Source organism: Vulpes lagopus, chromosome 19 (assembly GCF_018345385.1).
Source record: "Vulpes lagopus strain Blue_001 chromosome 19, ASM1834538v1, whole genome shotgun sequence".
Lineage (NCBI taxonomy): Eukaryota > Metazoa > Chordata > Mammalia > Carnivora > Canidae > Vulpes > Vulpes lagopus.
Window position 1 is genome coordinate 9,088,898 of NC_054842.1, and position 19,383 is coordinate 9,108,280.

The 19,383-nt window shown below is 56.9% G+C and overlaps 3 protein-coding genes across 3 annotated transcripts in view; 2 read left to right on the forward strand and 1 right to left on the reverse strand.

Annotated features, from left to right (window-relative positions):
- The window catches only part of WDR48 (WD repeat domain 48), a 49,024-nt gene extending 46,961 nt beyond the window's left edge, over positions 1-2,063 (forward strand). The window contains exon 19 of the mRNA XM_041733776.1: positions 57-2,063. Within this exon, the coding sequence (XP_041589710.1) occupies positions 57-152 (96 nt within the window). The 3' untranslated portion in view covers positions 153-2,063. The remainder of the gene's footprint in view (positions 1-56) is intronic.
- On the reverse strand, positions 2,064-12,384 carry GORASP1 (golgi reassembly stacking protein 1). Its single transcript, XM_041733777.1, has 9 exons — positions 12,227-12,384; positions 8,679-8,759; positions 7,925-8,128; positions 6,647-6,733; positions 6,376-6,506; positions 5,935-6,127; positions 5,002-5,149; positions 4,373-4,522; positions 2,064-4,124 (listed from the first exon to the last, which is right to left on the reverse strand). The coding sequence occupies exons 1-9, from the start codon at positions 12,287-12,289 to the stop codon at positions 3,871-3,873; spliced, it is 1,311 nt and encodes a 436-aa protein (XP_041589711.1). The 5' UTR covers positions 12,290-12,384; the 3' UTR covers positions 2,064-3,870.
- A 94-nt stretch (positions 12,385-12,478) lies between these two features.
- The window catches only part of TTC21A (tetratricopeptide repeat domain 21A), a 32,330-nt gene continuing 25,425 nt past the window's right edge, over positions 12,479-19,383 (forward strand). The window contains exons 1-6 of the mRNA XM_041733778.1: positions 12,479-12,603; positions 13,874-14,003; positions 14,816-14,926; positions 15,510-15,676; positions 17,022-17,144; positions 19,161-19,318. Of these exons, the coding sequence (XP_041589712.1) occupies positions 12,580-12,603; positions 13,874-14,003; positions 14,816-14,926; positions 15,510-15,676; positions 17,022-17,144; positions 19,161-19,318 (713 nt within the window). The 5' untranslated portion in view covers positions 12,479-12,579. The remainder of the gene's footprint in view (positions 12,604-13,873; positions 14,004-14,815; positions 14,927-15,509; positions 15,677-17,021; positions 17,145-19,160; positions 19,319-19,383) is intronic.

Genomic DNA, 19,383 nt, shown 5'->3' on the forward strand with positions numbered 1-19,383 from the left:
TGGATATTACAAAGTAGAGGCTTTGACATTTTTATTCTTTATCTTTTGCTGTTCAGGTTTTGGATCCAAACATGGACCTCCGAACAGTGAAGCACTTCATATGGAAGAGTGGTGGCGACCTCACCCTCCATTACCGACAGAAATCCACGTGAAGTGTGGGCGAGTGCTCCTGGGTATTCGTTTATTGACCTTCCTCTGTGGCCCCAAGAGTAGTCCTAGGAAGCCCACCGAGCCCCAATGGGAGCAAGACTTCTAATGGCTGATTTGGTATGGACCGAGATTCTCTTTCAGTTGAAGTGACTAATTGAGATGTAAAATAGAAACCAGTCTCCATGTGTAGATTAAGCTGTCCCCAGGGAGGCAGAGAGTGTGAGCAGAAGACCCCCCCCCCCCCAAGGCGGACGTGTCTTGTGAGATGTACAGAGAACAGACGACAGGCCAACACAGACTGGGTTTCTTCCTTTTCTTTCAAAGGACCTTATCTTTGTTAGCACTTGTTAGAGACACATAGGTAGAGCCACATCTGTCACTGTGTTTCAACTTCAAACCCACACGCTCTGGAGCTTTTCTAAAAGAGTACATTCCATTCATGCAGCACCTATGAAGGCTTTTTCCAAGTCGGTCATGAAAGACAAGTTGTTCTCACATTTAAGACAGTTATTTTTAATAGGAATATGCTGTTGTACAATTCAAAACCCAGCCCATTTCGTAATAAATTATCCTTGTTGGGCTTGTTTTAATATTGCATCTCAGATGCATTCTTTTAGGAAAACGTGTAGAAATTCTGGGAGCCGGACTGTAGCACTTGGACCACCAGATGGGAGTATGCCCAGCAGCGCCCAGGGATGCTGCACCCCCCAGTGCTCCCAGCTGTGTGGCCACCACAGGCAGGTGCAATGCTTTCCCTGCTCCACTGTGTCCCGGTTTGTGTATGGGCCGAGCCAGGGGACACCACAGGCTTTTGCTCTGGTGAGCAGTGTGACACCATCAAAACTCAAGACCATGAGGACATGCAAGCTTCATTTAAATGCTACCTAAAATGTACGGTGTCCGAGAACAAGCGTATCCTAGTGGGTTAATTTGATATTCACATCCAGAAATATACATACTTCTTTCTCCAGAGTTTTATATGCAGGTTTTTGCCGTGGTACCTGTATCCAGAGTTCTTTTCATTGTTCTTTGTAACAATCTAAAGCTTTCATAGAATCATTTGAGTCTTGTACAGAATATAACTTATTGGGGATAAACACTTCAACTTTTGGCAGAAAAAAAATACTTTGGGTTCTCCCCAAGGTCATTTGTATTCAGAACAGAACAGTGGTCCAGCCCCGTAAAACCACGTAAGACAAGCCTCCTGTATGAAGCCAGAAGCACAAGTGCCTTCAGAGGGCAGTTTATTCCAGTCCATTTGCCTCTCCAGCTTAGTGTGTGTGGTCAGTCTCCACACAGCAGGGACTGGGAAAGGGGGTGGGAGGAAGGTGTTGTCTTTTCTACATCTTCACAGGTTCAGCTGGAGGCAGCTGATGGGCCTGGGTCCAGACTTACTGAGATATTCTTACCCGCACAACCATAGAGACAGGGTTCCCTCACTGCTGGTCAGCCTCCTTTGGAAAGTGGACTGGTCACTTTGAAGAAGTGAGCAAAGACACGCCACGTTTCCAATGAGTCTTTCTCCCTTACACAGAGAGTAGCCGGCTTCTTTTTTATCAATTCTTTCTATCTGTTGAAATACAACAGTGTGCTTTTGGTGCACATTTTTTAGCAATAGTTATGAATCAATGGTAAAACAAACCCCCAACTCACTTATCAGCCCTCCACTGGGTTTGCAGGAGGGGCCCTTGGGCTAACAGAATGGGTTTTGCTGGGCCATTTCGTCCCGTTTGCCGAGCCATGAGGGGCATCTATGCTCCTTTCCTGTCACAGATCTGACCCTCAGCATGCTTTTACTTTTTTTTTTCCTTCCAGTCAAACCAGTAAGTTTCCAGAGAATTTGAGTCTGCAATGCCAAAAGGGTAAAAATCTGTATTTCACAGTTGTATAAAATAAAGGCTTTAGTTACAATATTTCAGTGTAGTACACATTTATTTCTTAATCACTTGTCATTTTCCTTCATAGCAAGTTACAGAGAAACTTCTGGTTCCATGTTTATTCTGGCAATAATTAGTCAGTACCCATTGTATCCCCCTGTGTAGGGTAGGGAGTGTGTAAAAGGAGGGAAGGAAGAGCCAGCATCCTAGGGCGAGGGGGACCTTGGGCCAGGCTGCCAGGCTGCAGTTCACGAAGCTGGCCTCAGGCTAGTCCTGTGGAGGTTCTCTTCTACTTCCTGGATTCCTCCAGGCAGATACTGGGCTCCCAGACAATTCAAGAAACAAGCTCCAGCCCTGGTTTCAGACACAGTGGCTCCCTGTTCTGCAGGCGTATCAGCTGCTCTGGTAGGCTCAACAAGGGCTGTCTTTAAAAGCAGTGGCAGTGCTAGAAATCTTTAGTGTTTGCTTATTGGGAGCCCTCCCTGCATATACTTGGTCTGTGCCCCCCAGAGCAGACAGTCCTTGTCCTATGGGCCTAACAACTCTGAATGCCCTGTTAAGTGCACACATTACAGATCAAGCAGCAGAGGCGGAACTTTTAACTGGGTAGCAACTAGAAGACCAGGCCAGAGGCAGTTTTCATGGCAACCAGCATGTGGGAAGGTGAGGGGAGGCGGAGCCGTTCCTGCATGGAGCCCTCCTCTTCCTTCATAAACCAGGTAGGGCCGAAGACCAGGCCTGGTCTCAGCCTCTCGGGGCACCTGTGGTGGAGGGAACAGCCTCCTCCCATACTGTGGGAAAGACTAGAATGGCTTCTAGTCCCAGGCCCTTCATTCCCCCTTTGGGTGGGAACTATGTATAAAGAGATCAGTCAGGACCAGCTTTGAGAGTCTACTCAGGATGGTGAACTTAAATTTGCCATTTTTATTCACCACTGGGACTGACCAGATGCCCTTTATGTTTAGAAGAGATGGTTGTCTTAAGTTTGGGAGCCAACAGAAGTCACCACTAGGGATATGGGGTCCTGTGGGGTGTAGGCCCTGGGGAAGAACATTGTAGTCCAAGAACAAATGAGTCTTTGCTGAAGGGCCTACATTTCCAGCCCGTCTCTCCAGAGATGTGGACAAGCTTACTGCTTCTCTCCAGCTGGGATGGTGCAGGTCAGCCTGAGCCAACTGTGGAGTGTAGCACAGAGATGAGAGCACATGACAGGACAGTCACGGGGGTTTCAGGGGTCCCCAGGGCAGGGGGTTGCCTTCCAGCACACACACGGCTAGCTGAGCTGTACGACATTCAAGGCAAGCCCTACGAAATGTCAGGCAAACACTCCAACCTACTCCCTGCTCCTCCGCTCCATGTGCACACCTGACCCTGTGTGGACCCTGCTGTCTCCAGGGCGGCCAGAGTGACCACAGCAGGAGCGCTGGACTTCAAGCTATGCGGCCAAAAGATGCCCTTCCTCCAGGCCTACGCCGCCTCCTCCTACCCCCTGAAGCTCTCTGCACCACCCAAGCAGCAGAATCCTTTCCTCTCCTACCCCAGCTCCTGCAAAACTTCATCTGGGCACTGCTCCCAGCCCCCCACTGCCCCAAGATTCCCCAAAGCCAGGACCATCAGGCAGAATTAATGCTGGGAGGTCATTCTTGGACACCAGGAGGGTCTATGTGGACACACAAGCCCTCCCCTGCAGAAGTCCCTGCACATCCGGGGAGCCACTGCCTAGGAAGCTGTACGTGCTGGGCCGGGATCAGGGAGGGACTGGGCTGCATAGTGTAGCCTAAGCTGCTAACCCACATCTAGGCCTCATGAGATGCCATCAGGGGCCTCAACACAGCCTACGGTGTTATTCGGGGGTGGAGAGCTGGGCCTGGCTGGCTGCCCCCTTAGCCTCTGCCCCGAAATCTGGACTCTCTGTGCTTGCTGGCTCCTCCTCAGCCTGTGCTTCAAGCAGCTCAGCAGACAGCCCATCTTCCGGTGAGGCTGCAAAGGTGAGGCTGTCAGGAAGGGTTAGCTGAGGTAGGTGGTCTGGCTGGGCCTGGATGCCTGGGCTGTCCGGGAAGGAGACCTCAAACTCTGATCCAGACCATGTGGCCTCACCTGAAACATACAGGGGGTTGCTGAGGAGGCCTGCAGAACCCCAGGCCACCCTGGCCTGAGGCAGCCACCACTAACCCCCCACTGCCACCCCAGGTCCTGATGGGGAACGGGAGCTCTAGTGTCCGGATACTTTGACATGGCTGTATTTCACCGAAATACCAGCCTCCCACCCGGCTGAGAAATTCAGGGCAGCCTTGCCAATAATCCAGGGTCTTCCTGGAAAGCTTCTACAGGTGAGGGCCACTCACCACCACGCTCGTGAGAACCACTGCTGGAGACGTCCTCAGGCCCGGAGGCTGAGAGAGCTGTGGAGATCAGCTCTGTGGAAGAGGGCAGACTGGGCCAGACACTGGCATTGCTGCTGTCCAAGAGGGAGATACCCGACACGTCCAGGAAGCCTAGGGGAAGGGTGCATGTCTTCACCAGCACAAAACCCTCACTGCTGGAAGGCCGGTACCCTGGGCTCACTGAGCCCCGTTCCTGGGACACCTGGCCTGGCCTCAAACTGTAATCTCAGCCTGTGGGGGTTCCTCCGCCAACCCCAAAGAGGTCCCCACTGCCTGCTGCTGAGGAAAGAAAGGTGTCTGGGGTTAGGCCTCATGGCAATAACACAGTGGCAGAGAGCCCATACCCTGTTCTGTTCCTACTATGCTGCATCACCTCAGGCAGGCCACTTCTCTTCTGTGGACTCCAGTCCCCAGATCTGCACAGTGGACTGGCTCCTCTGTAGCCATCTGGGCCATACAAGCTAGGAGGGGTCAGCAGGGCTGAGGAAGGTGTTGGGACTGCCACTGAAGCCTTCCCCTAAACCCAGGGCCCACTTCAGCACCGGCATGGCAGGCTCCTCAGCCTCCTCTCCAGAGCCCACTCTCACTACCTGGGTCCATGACGCGCTGCACTGGAGGTGGAGGCTGAAGAGTCTCCATGGGACATGGAAGTCCCCCAAGGTCTGGAGCGCCGAGGCTGGGACTCCCAGGCTCAGAAAGCTGTCCCTCCATGGAGGAGCCGGGCGCCTGCAGCAGGGCCTAGGGGGCCCGGGGAGAAGGAGGGAACAGTGCAGGGGCAGCCGGGACAGAGTCCGACCTAACCCCTGGCCCACGCTTGCCATGGAAGTACCGCGCTGCCCGAAGGAGCACACAGCCTTGGTGGTCTGCCCCTTCCCCTCCAGGGAATCACGGGCCCCTCCAGCAGTACTGACAAGGAGGGAGAACGCTTCCTGCTCTGCTGAGGAGCCCCAGGGGCCCCCTTGGCTGGGCCCCTCCAATGACCCAGAAGAGATGGCCTTCCCCGAACTCCAGCATACCTGGGGAGCAATCGTCGCATGCCTCCTAGTCCAGACCCCAGGCACCAGGCCAGTGTGTCATGGCACTCAGGTGACTTTTTCAATAGGCAGGAAGGCAGGTCTGGCATTCCCCTACAGAGCTGGCCCACCAGCCCAGCAGGGGCTCTAGATGCCCAGCCTCTGGCCCAGTGTTACCACAGACTCACCGAGGCACAGTACAAGGCTCTGCCCACCCGCGCCTCAGTTTCCTACTCATGAAAGGAAAATGACAACTAGTGCCTTGTCATCACCCTCACCTCCATGCCCAAGTGGCAGGGGAACTAAAGTGGGCTTCACTGTCCTGGGGCGGGGGGGGGGGGTGGGCAACCACCTACTTCCATTGGGTCCCAGAAACAAGAAAGGCCTCCCAAGGGCGCTGCAAATGGGCCCCTGGTGACAGCGACCTCGAGTCCTCTCCCCAGGTGGCAGGCCCCTTTGCCCATATGCAGTTCCCCCTCTTCTCCCCACTGGCAGATGCTGCCCACATACCTCCATGTAGTCACCCTGCCCGGAGCCTCTTTCTGGGCCAGGAGGGGCAGGAGAGTCCTGGGGTGTGGGTCTGGCTGGTGGGATATCAGGTGGCAGGACATCAGGTGGCGGGGTACCAGGTGGCTTCTTGTGGTGGCTGGAAGGCTGGGTTGGGATCCGGTGCAGATACCCGTAGCCGATACCACACCCCAGACTGCCAAATTCCAGAAACATTCAATCCAGGGGGTTGTCCCATAGCCCTTCTGAGGCCTGCCAACCCCACCCAGTACTGGAAGTGAGGGGAGGAAAGGGTGCCTCCTGGATCAGTGGTCAACCTCAGGATCCCTGGACCCAGAGCCCAGCCTCCACCCCCACCGTGGGACTCTGGGGGTCCATGTCCAGTGGCCAGGTCCAGCCAGAGTCCCGGGCCCCCACCCTGCAGCCCTCCGACTGAGGAAGTACCTGCCCTCTCCACCCCAGGCTGCGTTGGGAGTTACAGTCACCTCCCGGCAGGAGTCAGACTCGGAGTTGTAAACCATCAGCTTCAAGGGCTTCCCCTCGTGGGACTCGATGAGTGTAAAGAAGTCCTCGGACTACAACAAAGCCAGCGCCTGAGTCCCGCTCCCAGCACTGGAATTGGATGCCTCAACACAACGAGGCCCTCCTCAAGGACAGCAACCATCTCCACACCCTACCCAGGGGGCCTAGGGAGGGCAAATCAAAGGTTGCTCACCTCCTGGAGGATCTGATCTGAGCCAACCACATAGTCTGTGTAGGGGCGCAGGCCAGCCAGTGAGGCAGGTGAAGAGGGTTCCACGTCCTGGAGAAAGAATCACCAACTCCGGGTGGGGAGGCAAGGGTGGGTGGCGGGGAGGATGGAGGAGGCTGCCTCTCCAGGTATTGAGTAGGGAGGGCGCTTGTCATCTGTCTCCAGGCCAGGACCTCCTACTCTGCTCCTTCACCTCCAGACCTCCCCCAGGTGCAGGGCCTGCCCAGCAGAGGGCAGCACCACGGCACTGCTCACAGCCCTGAGCTCTGGAATCTGACGGGTTAGACGTCTAGCTGGAGTCCTGGACTCCACCAACCTCTACCTGGCGACTAGGGACAAATACTTAACCCCGTAGTGTCTGTTTCACGATTAGAAGTAGGATATGCAGTACTTCCTCATAGGGTTGCCGAGATTACAAATAGAACATAGGTGAAGAATGAAAATCACACGGTGGCCCACAGTAAGCGCCCAACTGCAGTGCCGTTACTGCTGCAGGTATGTGGCTGAAGACCCCTGCGTAGGGGCTGGACGTGGGGGCAGCGAGCAGAACTGGGTACTAGGAACGCTTCCTCCTTTGGGAAACTACCAATCCCAATCTCCCTGAGAAACGTCAAGGGATTTGAATCATCACCCCCACTGCACTCATGGACAAACTGAGGTAGGCTGAGAGGTTGAGAAGTCTCCTATGAGAAGTCAGTGAGCAACAGAGGATAGAAATCAGGTCAGTCCATTCCCGGCTCAGAGCACCCTCCTTCCACCAAGCTTTGGGACCAAGCATTCAAGATTGTGGGCACCATCAATTAATGTACATCTCGTGTGTGTGTGTGTGAACAGACACTAACGGCAACACTTGTGCAACTCAGTCACTTGAGATTCATGAAGACCCAGCCCCCAGGCACTAGCCCAAGGCCCAGAAGGGCTCTCAGGGGACCCACCGGAAAAGACTCAATACTGGTCTACTATAGAGTATTCCAGAAAAGACACAATTTCTAAAGACTAGCAGCAGCAGCCTTCTGGCAGTACAAGCACCCCTCCAGCAGATGCTATCCTACCTCCCAAAACAAGAAACCAAGGTTTAGAGGGTGAGAAGGTGCCCAAAGTCACCTGGCTAACAAGCAGGGTACACGGTTCAGGTGATGATGGGCGGCCTTCAGGACCTCCCAGTTCCTCCCACACCCTACTCTTACCCCCTGCCTCCTGCCTCCCCCCTGCTCAGGCACCACCTCCCCAGTGCCCACTCACCAGCACATGCCACACGTGCTCGCTTGCCCTGCGGAAGCTGCAGAAGCGCACGCTGGCTCCCAGCAGGCCCTGGCCACCCCACATGTTGCTGGGTACCACCTCCACCTCGCGCAGCTTCATGGTCTTCATATTGAACACCTCCAGCTTCACGGGCTTCTCCACATTGGCCTTCAGCAGAGCCTTCAGTGTGTCATTCTCCTTGTTCTGTGGGGGCAGCGGGGCTGACTCCAAGGCTCCCCACCCACACCCCGGGTTGGGGCCCCTCAGGCAAGTCTGGGTCTGAGAGACGAGCCAGGCCCTCAGTGGCCGGCTGTCCCAGCAGGGTCTGGTGTGGGTATGGGCCAGGGTAGGGGTCTGGGCCTGTGGCCACTGCAACCCCTACCATCCCTAAGCCCCACTAACCCCGCCTCCCTCAGCCCCCTGGAAATATGACAAAGAGCCTCCTTGGTCCAGAGCACTGTGGGGCTGCCCCTCACTGAAATGCCCCTTGGCCACCTTGATACCTCTCATGCTCTGAGAGGCAGGCCCCTTAAACCTGGTGGCTGGCTCCAAGAGTCCCCTCACTGCCCAGATACCTCAGAAAGGTCGGGAGCAGGGCAGGGCCCCAATCAGGCAGAGCACAGGCCTAAGAGAGATGGGCTAGGCCTCCCTCCAGAAGGAGAGGGAGGGAGGAGCAGGGTGGGCCTGCTGTGGGACAGGAGACACAGACAGACACACACACAAGCAAGGCAGACATAGCATGGGGGAGCCTCACCAGCCTCGAGTGCCCGATGGTGACGATGAAATCAAAGTAGGGCTCCAGGCCCGCTTGCTGGGCTGGCGAGTTCTCCTGCACCTGTCTCACAGAGGAGGCCACAGTCACTGCACCAACCTCATGACACCCCGAGAGACCCCCAGCCCCCGATTCCAGAGACCAGCCATCACCACTTCCCGTGTCCCAGCAAGGACGCGGGCACTATACTGACTGCCCTAGGCAGGTCACACGTGGCCACTGTCAAGGTAATTCCATCCTCTCTTGCTACCTTCCTGGGCACAGACATTCCTCTGTAGGAAACGGCTCTTGTCTGATCATGCTTCCTGAGCTGCCTCAGAGGAGGAGAGCCCAGGGCAGCCCCGGGGGCTTCTAGTAGGCCACACAGGCACAGGGGAGCATAGGCCTGTGGGGAGAAGCTCGAGGTGTGGGGAAGCCAGAAGGTTTACCAGAAAGGGTTAGATGTGGGCAGGAAGGGAGGGCCCCAGAACAGAAGGAACCAGGGCTGCGCTCAGAAAGACAGAGAGGGTAGGCAGTCTGTGGCCAGATCCCAAGGGGCCCCAGAGCCTGTGGTAACAGATCCAAGCTCAGCCGGGCGGGCGTGGGAGCTGAGGAGTGTGGCTAAGGGCAGCAGCCCTACCGGCAGGGATGAGCCTGAGCAGGGAGCCTGTGAGAGGGAGCCTCACAGGGAGCAGGGCCGAATCCCTGCCTCACAGCCTGGTGTCCACTCCCAGCCCGAGTGCCTCCTGCCCAAATCCAGGAACTCCCTGCCATCTCCAAAAACACAGCAACCAGGCCTCCCAGCTGGGGTGGAAATCCATCTCAAAGGCCCCATTTACAGAGCCTCACTCAAACAATGCAGTCTTTATCCCCAGCCAGACCCTGCGGTGGGCCCCACACCCTCAGGCCTTTGGCTGTGAGCACTTGATATCCTGCGGGTCAGGCCTCAGCCCAGAGGACACAGGGCTCACGTGGCCTCAGGTTCTGGATGCTTCCACATTAGGAAGGCCCTGCGGCTTCTGCCGCCCACCACCCACCTGCCTATAGTCTTGGGAGTCCCCAAGCCAAAGGAGAGCTCCCCTGCTCAGAGCCCCGGGACCAAGGCAGACTCGCCCCTGGAATTAGGACTCCCTTCTGGCCATGTCACCGCCAACTGAGCCCCTGCTTGCCACCCCCAGAAGCTGCCGTGGCTTCCAATGACAGTGAGCCCAGAAACTGACTTCAGCCCAACTGGCCTGCAACAGGGGAGCTCTGAGCCCTGCCACATCCCTTCATGGGACAGCTGGAACAAGGTGTTTTCTTGAAAGCCATAGGACAGTTACTCAGGGACAGCCTGCTCAGTACCACTTCCATGCCACTAGGCCTCCCTCTGGGAGGGTCCCTGCTCCTGAGGCCGATGCCACCCAGCCAGCGGTCAGCTGCCCTCTGTCATTATGAAGGCCCAGAGGCTCAGGCCTCCAATCCCCCAGCCCTCTCCCCACCCTCTGCCATGACCTGTCCTCTCTGGCTGTACCCCAGTGCCCTTGCCCTGGGCCTTGCCATCACCCACTATGGCTCTAGCACAGAAATAACCTATGTGGCTGCCACCGCCCCCCACTGCCTCCCCCAACAAGTGCCGCCCACTGTCCAGCTCTCTCCTGGGGGCTCCCATCACCCCCACCCCCACAGCCCCACAATGCCTGCTGCTTTCATAACACTTTCCGCTGTGCTCCCCCATCAGGGAAGCTAATGTAATTAAAGTGACAACAGCTGACACTTGCTGAGGATTGGCTCGGTGCCAGGGGACTGCGCCACCTGCCCTACCCTGCATTTAACCCTTGTACTAATACTTAGGAGGAGGAGTACTCCATTAGTCAGAAATCTGACCTCAGGAAGTCCAACCCAGAGCCTGGTCTGTTCCGCTGCCCTGTAACGACCATCTCCTGGGGAACCTCCACGCCTCTAATCTCGGGGAGGGCAGGGACCTCTGCAGTGCCTGGTGCACAGTGAGAACGCCAATTTATAGAGGGAGCACACGTGTTCTTCAGTGTTTAAAAAAAAATGGGGGGGGGGGGGGTCCCTGGGTGGCTCAGCGGTTGAGCGCCTGCCTTTGGCCCAGGGCGTGATGCTGGAGACCCGGGATCCAGTCCCACGTCCGGCTCCCTGCGTGGAGCCTGCGTCTCCCTCTGCCTGTGTCTCTGTGTCTCTCATGAATAAATAGATAAAATCTCAAAAAAAAAAAGATGGGTACCTGGGTGGCTCAGCAGTTGAGCATCTGCCTTCGGCTCAGGTTGTGATCCCGGGGTCCCGGGATCGAGTCCCACACCGGGCTCCCCACAGAGAACCTGCTTCTGCCTCTGCCTATGTCTCTGCCCCTCTTGGTGTCTCTCATGAATAAATAAATTTTAAAAAGCCTTAAAAGATTTTAGTAGGTAATGTCAACTTCCACGAAAATGTCCCGAGGGCCCCACAGTCTGGCCTGTGCCCCTTGCGGGCCACCCGTGACTGCACAGCCGCCTCCTCTCCGGCTCTTCCTCCACCAGCAGCGCCACCCGCCTCCGCGCCCGCCTCCGCTGGGAAGGCTCTGCCCCACGGTGCCGGCGCGGCCCCCTCCTTTCCCGGACGGGTCGGGGGCCACCGCAGCGGCCGCCCGGCAGCGCGCCCCGCCCCGCCCCCCGCGCCGTCTTCCGCGCGTCCCGCCTCTCCCGGCCGGAGCACCGCGAGCGCCTCGAGCACCACGCGTCCCGCGCACGGCTCCGTCTCGGGCGCCCACAGCGCCTGCGCCTGCGCCTGCCAGGGCGGCGCTCGCAAGTCCCTGCCGCCGTGGAGGAGGGACCTGCGACCCTGGCCTCTCGCCAGGCCCCCGAGTCCTCCGCTTTCCGTCATCCTGCGGGAGCCCCTCCCGACTGCGCGCGCCCCGCGCCCCGCGCCCCGCGCCCGCCCTTTCTGCCGGAGCTCCCCGGGCGCCCCCCCGAGAGCGCCCCGCCCTCGGCCCCGAGGCCGGCCTGGTCCTTCCCCGCAGCGCTCCCGTCCGCGGCGGGAACGGAGCTCGACAGCCCTCAGCAGCGCGGCGCCCGCCCCACCGCCGGCCGTGGCACCCTCGGGGCCGCGCGGCGCAGGACCCCCGCTCCGGCCCGCGCACTTCAGCCGGTCGCCCCGTGCCCCCGCGGCACCCTCCCGGCTCCGCCCCCCGGCCGGGGCGCACGGCTCCTCGGGCCCCACCGCGGCGGGGCTGGGGTCTCGGCCTCGCACGCTGTCCCCCGGACCCCGCAAGGAGGCGAGCGCACGGACGGCCCAAGTGCAGCCGGAGTCCGGGCCGGCCGCGGGCGCTCCTCCCCGCCAGTGCCAGCCCGGGGGCGGCCCGACCGGACCCGAAGCGCTCGGGCTTCCCGCGTGGCTGGCACTCGGGGCCGGGCCGGCGGGGGCGGGGGCGGCAGGGAGCCGCGGCGCACGGACGAGGCCGAGACGCCGCCGCCGCCGCCGCCGCCCCCGCCCCGGAGCCGGCGATCAGGCCAACCCTCGGGGCCGCGCGGGCGCCCGCCAAGGTCGCCGGCGCCGCGGGGCTGACTCACCCCGTGCAGGTGGAAGCCCTCGGCGCCGCCCGGGGACTGCTCGGCGCTGGCGCCCAGGCCCATGGCGGCGGCGCCCGGGTCCCGTACGGCTGCGCCCTCCCTCCCCGCGGCCGGACCCGGCGCCACCGGCGCGCACTCGCCCTCTCGGCGCTCGACTGCCAGCGCCTTGTCACGTGGGCGCCCGCCTCGCGCTCCGCCGACTCTGACGCTCCTAGCAACCGGCCCGGCCCTCCGTGTCCAAGGACGCGCGCCTCCAACTTCCGGCCGGGAGAGGCGTGCCCGGGACCCCGACTCGGGAATCCAGCTTCGCGCCGCCGCAGCCGACCCCGCCTCGGAGCCGCGGGCGCCCGGAGATGAGCAACGATGACTCCCTTATGGTGCGTGGCCCGAGCGTGGCCCGGCGGCTCCCTCCGGGCCTCCCCGCCCCCAGCCCCGAGACCCCGCGCCCCGCGCCTCTCCTGGGACCTCTTCGACCGCTCCTGCTGTCCCCTTTACCCGCCTTCCGCTGTCCCGGGCCGGCCGCTAATGAAGGGCCTGGCCCCCTCTGGCCTCTCGGTTCCTGGCGAGCGAATCTTTCTCCTCTCGTGTTCTTCGTGCACCCTGAGCTCCAGTTCTGCGTCCGCACCTAGTCCTGTCCTCGAGCTCCCCTAAACCAACGTATCCAAAACCCATCTCTGTCATTTTGCCGTCATCTCCCCTTCCCCTTCCCCTGCCTCTTCTGAGTCCCCCACCTCGATAGACCACACCACTGTTTGATCCTACAGCCTTCACTCTTCCCCGTTCCCATCTCGGGTCCTGTCTATCAGCGGGAAATGTCCCCTGACAGCACCCACTGCGTTGCATCTCCTAGCCCAGGATCAACACCATCTCTCTGCAGGCACCTGAAACAGCATCCCCCATACACACACCCCAAACGGTTCTCTGCTTCAGCTCTCTGTTCACCAGCAGTCCCCTTACCAGCACCAGCAGCAGAACCACCACCACCACCACCACCACCACCACCACCACAACACACACACACACACACCTGAACACATCCCTCCTCTGACTTAAAATCGTTCCAACTTAAAACCATTCCTGTTACGCTGAGGATGATGTCTGGGCTCTTTCATATGGCCCACAAGACTGACAAGCCAACCACATCTCTCCCCAAGCCCAGCACCCACAAACCTTAGGGGAAGTGAGACCTCACTCTGAAATCTCAGCCCCTAATACTGCATGACCTTTGTCAAGCCATAGTCTCCCTGGGTTTCAGCTTCTTTAACTGTGAAGGATATGGAGAGAATAATACATAAGATAGTGGGTGTAAAGACCTTGATACAGTTCCCAACAAGTGTTTAACACACAGTAACTTACAACTCTAACTAGTGGTGTACCTGTTATTATTGGTGCTCTCTCTTTTCCCTCATTCCCTTCCTAAGACAAAGCCTCAGTTGAATTCTCCATCACTTTTGAACCCTCCAAGTTCCTTCTCAGGGAACTGCAAGGAGCTACTCTTGGGGCTGATGAAGAGCAAAATGAAGCCTGAATGTTCTCTTTCCCTCCTTCCTTCTGCAGAATGGAGGAAGAGTAGGGAGTCAGGGAGAAAGTGGTTCAGAACCGAAAGAAGGGACTGGGGCTATTGCAACTATGTCTTCCTCTCCACAGGCTGAGATCATTTACTACAGCCAGGAAAAGTACTTCCGCCATGTGCAGCGGGCCGCGGCCTTGGGCCTGGAAAAATTCAGCAATGACCCTGTCCTGCAGTTCTTTAAAACCTATGGGATCCTCAGGGAAGGTAAGGACTTGCCAGGGTCGGCCTCATGGCCTCCGGCACTTGCCTAGCCCCAGCAACTCTGCCTTTACCTGGATGCCTGCTTATACCCCAGCCGTGTTGCCATGGAAAGAGTCTTACACCCAGGTTAATCCCCCAGATGGCTGTGTAATACATTATCTAGTTGACTTTTAAGACATCAGAGAGCTTACCACCCTTGCTCTGCACCTCAGTTTCCCTATCTGGAAAGTGAGTGGGTGGGGAGACATGACTGAATGATTATTGGACGAATGCCAGGCTTGGAAACTGAGAGCTGGTAGTGCAGGAAAAGGAGGAAGTGGTAGGTATGGGTCAAGACAGGTATGGTACAGGAGCAGGGGGAGGGGTGAGCCTCATGCAGGTGCTTACGCGCTGACATTCAGAAGGTAGTGCTGGGCTGAGGGCTGGCTGAGCTGCCCATGGCCAACCACAGTGGACATGGAGGGATAAGTATAATCTGTAGCTCTTGAGCAGCTAGCTGGGAATACCCTGATGGCCTTTCTCAGAACTGACCCCCAGCCCCAAATCCTGGCCTCACATCCTGCAAGTACTCAAAGGTATATCTGAGCTCCAAGCCCTCCAGCACCTGGCAGCATGAGCAGTGGTGTCAGCAGCCCCTTCAGGGAACTTGGGTCATTAGAAATGTTTTGGACCAGTTAACCCAATGATTCTGGGTGAAGTCAGGTAGTGCCAAGCCTTGGGTCAGCTCTGACAAGGGCTCCCCTGTGTTGGCCATAGACCTCCTGCCCTCTGGGCCTGGAGCCCAAGAGCATAACCAGGTGGGCTCTTCTTTGCAGGGCACATACAGGATGCCATCAGTAACCTGGAGAGCATCCGGAATCATCCAGATGTGTCCTTGTGCTCCATCATGGCCCTCATTTATGCTCACAAGCTCTGTGAAACCATCGGTGAGTGCAGCCATGCCCAACAAGGCCTAGTGCCCTGGGGGAAGACAACCCCACTGCAGAGATGCAGCACCCTCAAGGGCTGCCACGGGAGGTGGGTGCACTGGTGACCGCACAGGCTGGTAGCCAGGGAGGAGTGGCTTCTATTCCCTCCCCTTGGGGTCCTCAAGGAAGGCCTGTGCCCAGATCCAGCTGCGTGGGAGCCACTGGTAAAGAGCATGACAACGGGAGAGGTCCTCTCCTTCCAAATCCTAGGAGTTGGGGAGACATCCTGCTTCCTTCGCCAAGACCTTGTGGAAACAAATCAAGCTGATATAAATAATTCCACACTCTAAACAACTATCTCCCTTCTTGGGATGGATTGTGGGCCTGAGGTGGGGGATTTGGCAAACTGCTGGGTACCGGGGAGAAAAGATAACCCTCAGACAGCAAACCCAAGTCTAGGCAGCAGCGGCTTCTGTGGTTTCCAGGCCCCCAGGCTGACAGTAGTCTGCCACGTGTTGAAGGTTGGGCCCTCAATGCATCCTGCAGGCCCAGGCGGCCCTCCTCACTCTGACTCGCCCTCTTCCCCCTCTCGGATTCCCAGACCAAGAAGCCATTCAGGAGCTTGAGAGCAGCCTGAAGGAAATCCGCAAGACTGCCAGCGCAACGGCCCTGTACTATGCCGGCCTCTTCCTCTGGCTCATAGGCCACTATGACAAGGCCAGAGAGTACATCGACCGCAACTTGAAGCTCTCCAACAACTCCAGAGAGGTACCTGCTGTGGGCATCAGGAGGACAACAGCTGCAGAAAGCAGTGTCCAAACACATCCCCACTGGTCCTTTTGAACCAGTTAACTGGGAGCTCCTGCGGAGCACCCTGGGACTGGGAGAGGTCCGCACCTGGGCACTGCCACCATCCCAGAGCTCCCAGGAGCCCCCACCCACGTTGTGTCAGGGTTTAGCCAAGTGCACACTGGCATGTGTCCAGAGTCCAATCTGCAGACAGCTGTTCTGTGGCCTGTATTATATTTTTTTTAAATCTTGAATTAGTTGCCAACATTTAGAAAGCAAAAGATCTTTACCTAAAAGCCCAGATTTCCTGGCTCTTTGGGAAAATAAGAGGAATTGGCTGCACTGGACCTACCCTCCCTCTTAGCAGTGGTCTGCTGGATATCCGTGGTGGCGCATACAGTAGACCTCACATGTGGTAGGTCGGGACTCATGGTAGAGTTTGAAGCCTCAATCTAGGTTCAGTGTAGTCACCACTTCAGCAGGGGTGATCTCCCTCCCCAGGGGGGTGAAAATTGGTACCCCAAGGAGGGAGTGAAAAAGAAATCTTACTGTTGATGTATAAAACACAGAGTTACACACCGCATAAACAAATATTATATGTGTGATATTAAAAAGTCTTGGAGGGAGAGGAAAGGATTAGGGAAAAGGTCTGAAAAGGCTCCTTAGGATGGGAGCGATGGGAAAGAGTTGAGAAACACCAGTTTAGGGCATGAGGGATGCTTCAGGGCAATGTTATCCAAGTGCCTCTCTGACCTCACCTTGCAGGTCTGGCCACCTGTCTGCCAGCAGAGGCTAGATGAAGACTGGAGCAGAGTCGGAGAGGCCCTAGAGCTCAGAAGGGCTCCTGTTAACCCCCTAGAAGGCATTCCCACCTCCCCTTACTGGGCTAAGGTGTGGAGGGAGCAGGAGTGGCCATGCACAGTGGCCTATGGTGGCCTCCTGACCCCACTGTAAAGTAAATAGGCAATGACAAGACAGGTGAGAGTGGTCAGTAGAGGTAGCAGAGCCCCAGGGGTCCCAGGGAGGGGTCTGGAATATCATGGAAGGTCTTCGACAGGAGGGTCCTCCTAGGTTGAATTTTAGAGACTAGTGGTAGTTAATCAGGTGAAAGGTTTTGGTTGGGAGGGCTGTGCCAGGACAGGAGCAATCAGAGTGAATTCCTGGTGGTGAGAGGGAGCAGGGCTGCCCTGGGGTTTGCGAATAGTTGTGCCTGGCAGGGTCTCGGGGTGCAGCGTGACAGGGATGGGACATGAGGCGGGAGAGCAGGTTGGGTCAAGGCTCTGTGAGACCAATGACTTTATCTTCCATCTTGTTCTGATCCCAGGGCCTTGTGCTCCAAGGCTGGGTGGACCTCACCTCAGACAAGCCCCATATCGTGAAGAAATCCACCAAGTTCCTGGAACAAGGAATTCAGGATGCGAAAGATGTGCTGGGGCTGATGGGAAAGGTGGGCAGTGGCAGGGAGAGGGGAGGGGAGGAGGATACCCACCTGGACCACTGGAGCCAAAGACCCACCAGGTGACTTTGGGCTAGACCCTCTGTCTCCAGGGCCTCACCTGGCTGATGAGGAGCAGGCCCCCCACACACATACACACACAGAGGATCAGAGTCACACAACAGCTCAGGGCCCACTCGGTTCTCACAGTCTGACTTGCCCTGTCTGAGTGCCTGTCTTGTTCTGCATGGGGTCATCTCAGGGGATGTCCTTTTTTCTCTATCATGCTTTCTCTTCTCACCTGCTCGGTTCAGTGGGCCGTAAAAGAAGGGAGATATGTGATTTGTGTTTTTTTTATCTCAATTTAAATGAAGTCCCTTTTTTCTCATGTGCCTCCACTGAATCCATCTATGAAAGAAAAGCTGACCCTCTCATTCTCTCCTCTTATATATCTTCTTAGAAAATGAATATGTACTCATTAAGAAAAAAAAAAGGCTGAAAAAGTCGAAAGACGAATTAAAATGACACCCTTCACCCTCCCACTCCAAACAACTCATGTGGACATTTTAGGGTCTTTCAGGCTTTTTCCAGTGTGTGCAGTTCAGAGTGTGCATTCACTTGGCTTTCTGCAGGTTTACCAGGGGGCACCCTTGGGACCAGCATCTGTGGGGAGAGGGACAGAAGCAGGACCTGTGGGGGGAGAAGTTGCGCTGTGATGCAGCCATAGCAAAGGTCTCAGCCAACTCAGAGTTCTAGAGTTTGGGTGGCCCCTCACCGACCACAGGCTGGATGAGGGCTGCCCCTGGGACTGGACGTGACCTGGCACGAGGCAGCCTCCTTTAGCCATGGGCAGCCCCAGGGCTAGGCTCCCCGGAGAGCTACTGCTGCTCCTGGTCCTGAAGGGGATCCCACTGAGTGCCCTCCACTGGGCGGGAGATATTGTGGTCATTTAATAGGAGCATAGAGTTGTCATGATAGGGCATCTTATCATTTGACTTCCTTTTCTTCATGTAAGATTTTGTCATAAGTAACTGTCATTTTGAACCATGCCATCAAGCCCATCCCCTGTTGTATGGGCCTAATATCATTTGCCAAGCCAGTCCTCTACTGTTTGGACACTGAGATTGTTCCCAGTTTACACTTAGAAAGAGTGCTGCTGTGAACACGCATATGCATAAATCTTTACCTGGTACAATCCTCGTCTTGTTTTGTTTTAAAGATTTTATTTATTTATTCATGAGAGACACAGAGAGAGAGGCAGAGACATAGGTAGAGGGAGAAGCAGGCTCCCTACAGGGATCCCGATGTGGGACTTGATCCCAGGACCCTGGGATCACGACCTGAGCCAAAGGCAGATGCTCAACCACTGAGCCACCCAGGTGCCTCTTCCTCTTGTTTTTATTAAGTCTCTTGAGGGCAGGTTGCCAAAGGTCTAACATACGCTCTGGTTTTCAGAGTCATGTTTCAAGTCCTTCAGTAGCATTGCTCTTTGCCCCTTAAGCACCTGGGCCATGACTCACTCACTCAATCACTCACTCACGCACTCAGACCTGGTGGTTGGCACTGGCCTGCAGAGACCAGAACTCCAGCCCCATGATCCTCGATGGAGAAAAAGTGCCACTTCAACCCCCAATCCAGAGTGTTCCCTGCAAGCCCTAACTGACCCAGGGCCCCAGGGAGCAATTTTCATTGATAAGGTTCAAGACAGTGAATGGAAAAGGAAAAGTAGAAGTGGAAGGTGCCCAGCAGCCTGAGGTCTCCCTCTAGGGGTGGCCTGCACGTGGTCTTGCTGTATCCCACACCTGCCAGGGTGCCCCTGGAGCCCTGGCCTCACCTGTCCAAGAAGCCAGGACTGGTGTGGACTTTGATTTGTCACTCTGAGTGATGGTGACTCCTTCCCCAGGGGCTTCAAGGGATTCCCACAGCACACATATGTCAGGCTCTGCTCCTGTTCTGGTCGAGACCCTGACACCCCTGGACCTCCCTCTGTGGGCACTGATGGAGGCTCTTCTGTTGGGCTTTCAACAGGCAACATACTTAATGATGCAGCAGAACTACTCAGGGGCCCTGGAAGTGGTGAACCAGATCACCGTCACCTCAGGGAGCTTCCTGCCTGCCCTGATCCTGAAGATGCAGCTGTTCTTGGCACGGCAGGACTGGGAGCAGACAGTAGAAATGGGACACAGGTGAGAGGCAGGTGTCCACCGGCACCACTACACCACACCACTGCTTCTTCCCTTTCTTTGCGAGC

Excerpts from the sequence above, each read along its gene's own strand:
- GORASP1 (XM_041733777.1), bottom strand. The coding sequence starts at position 12,289 with ATGGGCCTGGGCGCCAGCGCCGAGCAGTCCCCGGGCGGCGCCGAGGGC. Across the intron at positions 8,760-12,226 it reads AGGGCTTCCACCTGCACGGG|GTGCAGGAGAACTCGCCAGC; the intron begins GTGAGTCAGCCC and ends TCTGTGAGACAG. Across the intron at positions 8,129-8,678 it reads CCATCGGGCACTCGAGGCTG|AACAAGGAGAATGACACACT; the intron begins GTGAGGCTCCCC and ends CTGCCCCCACAG.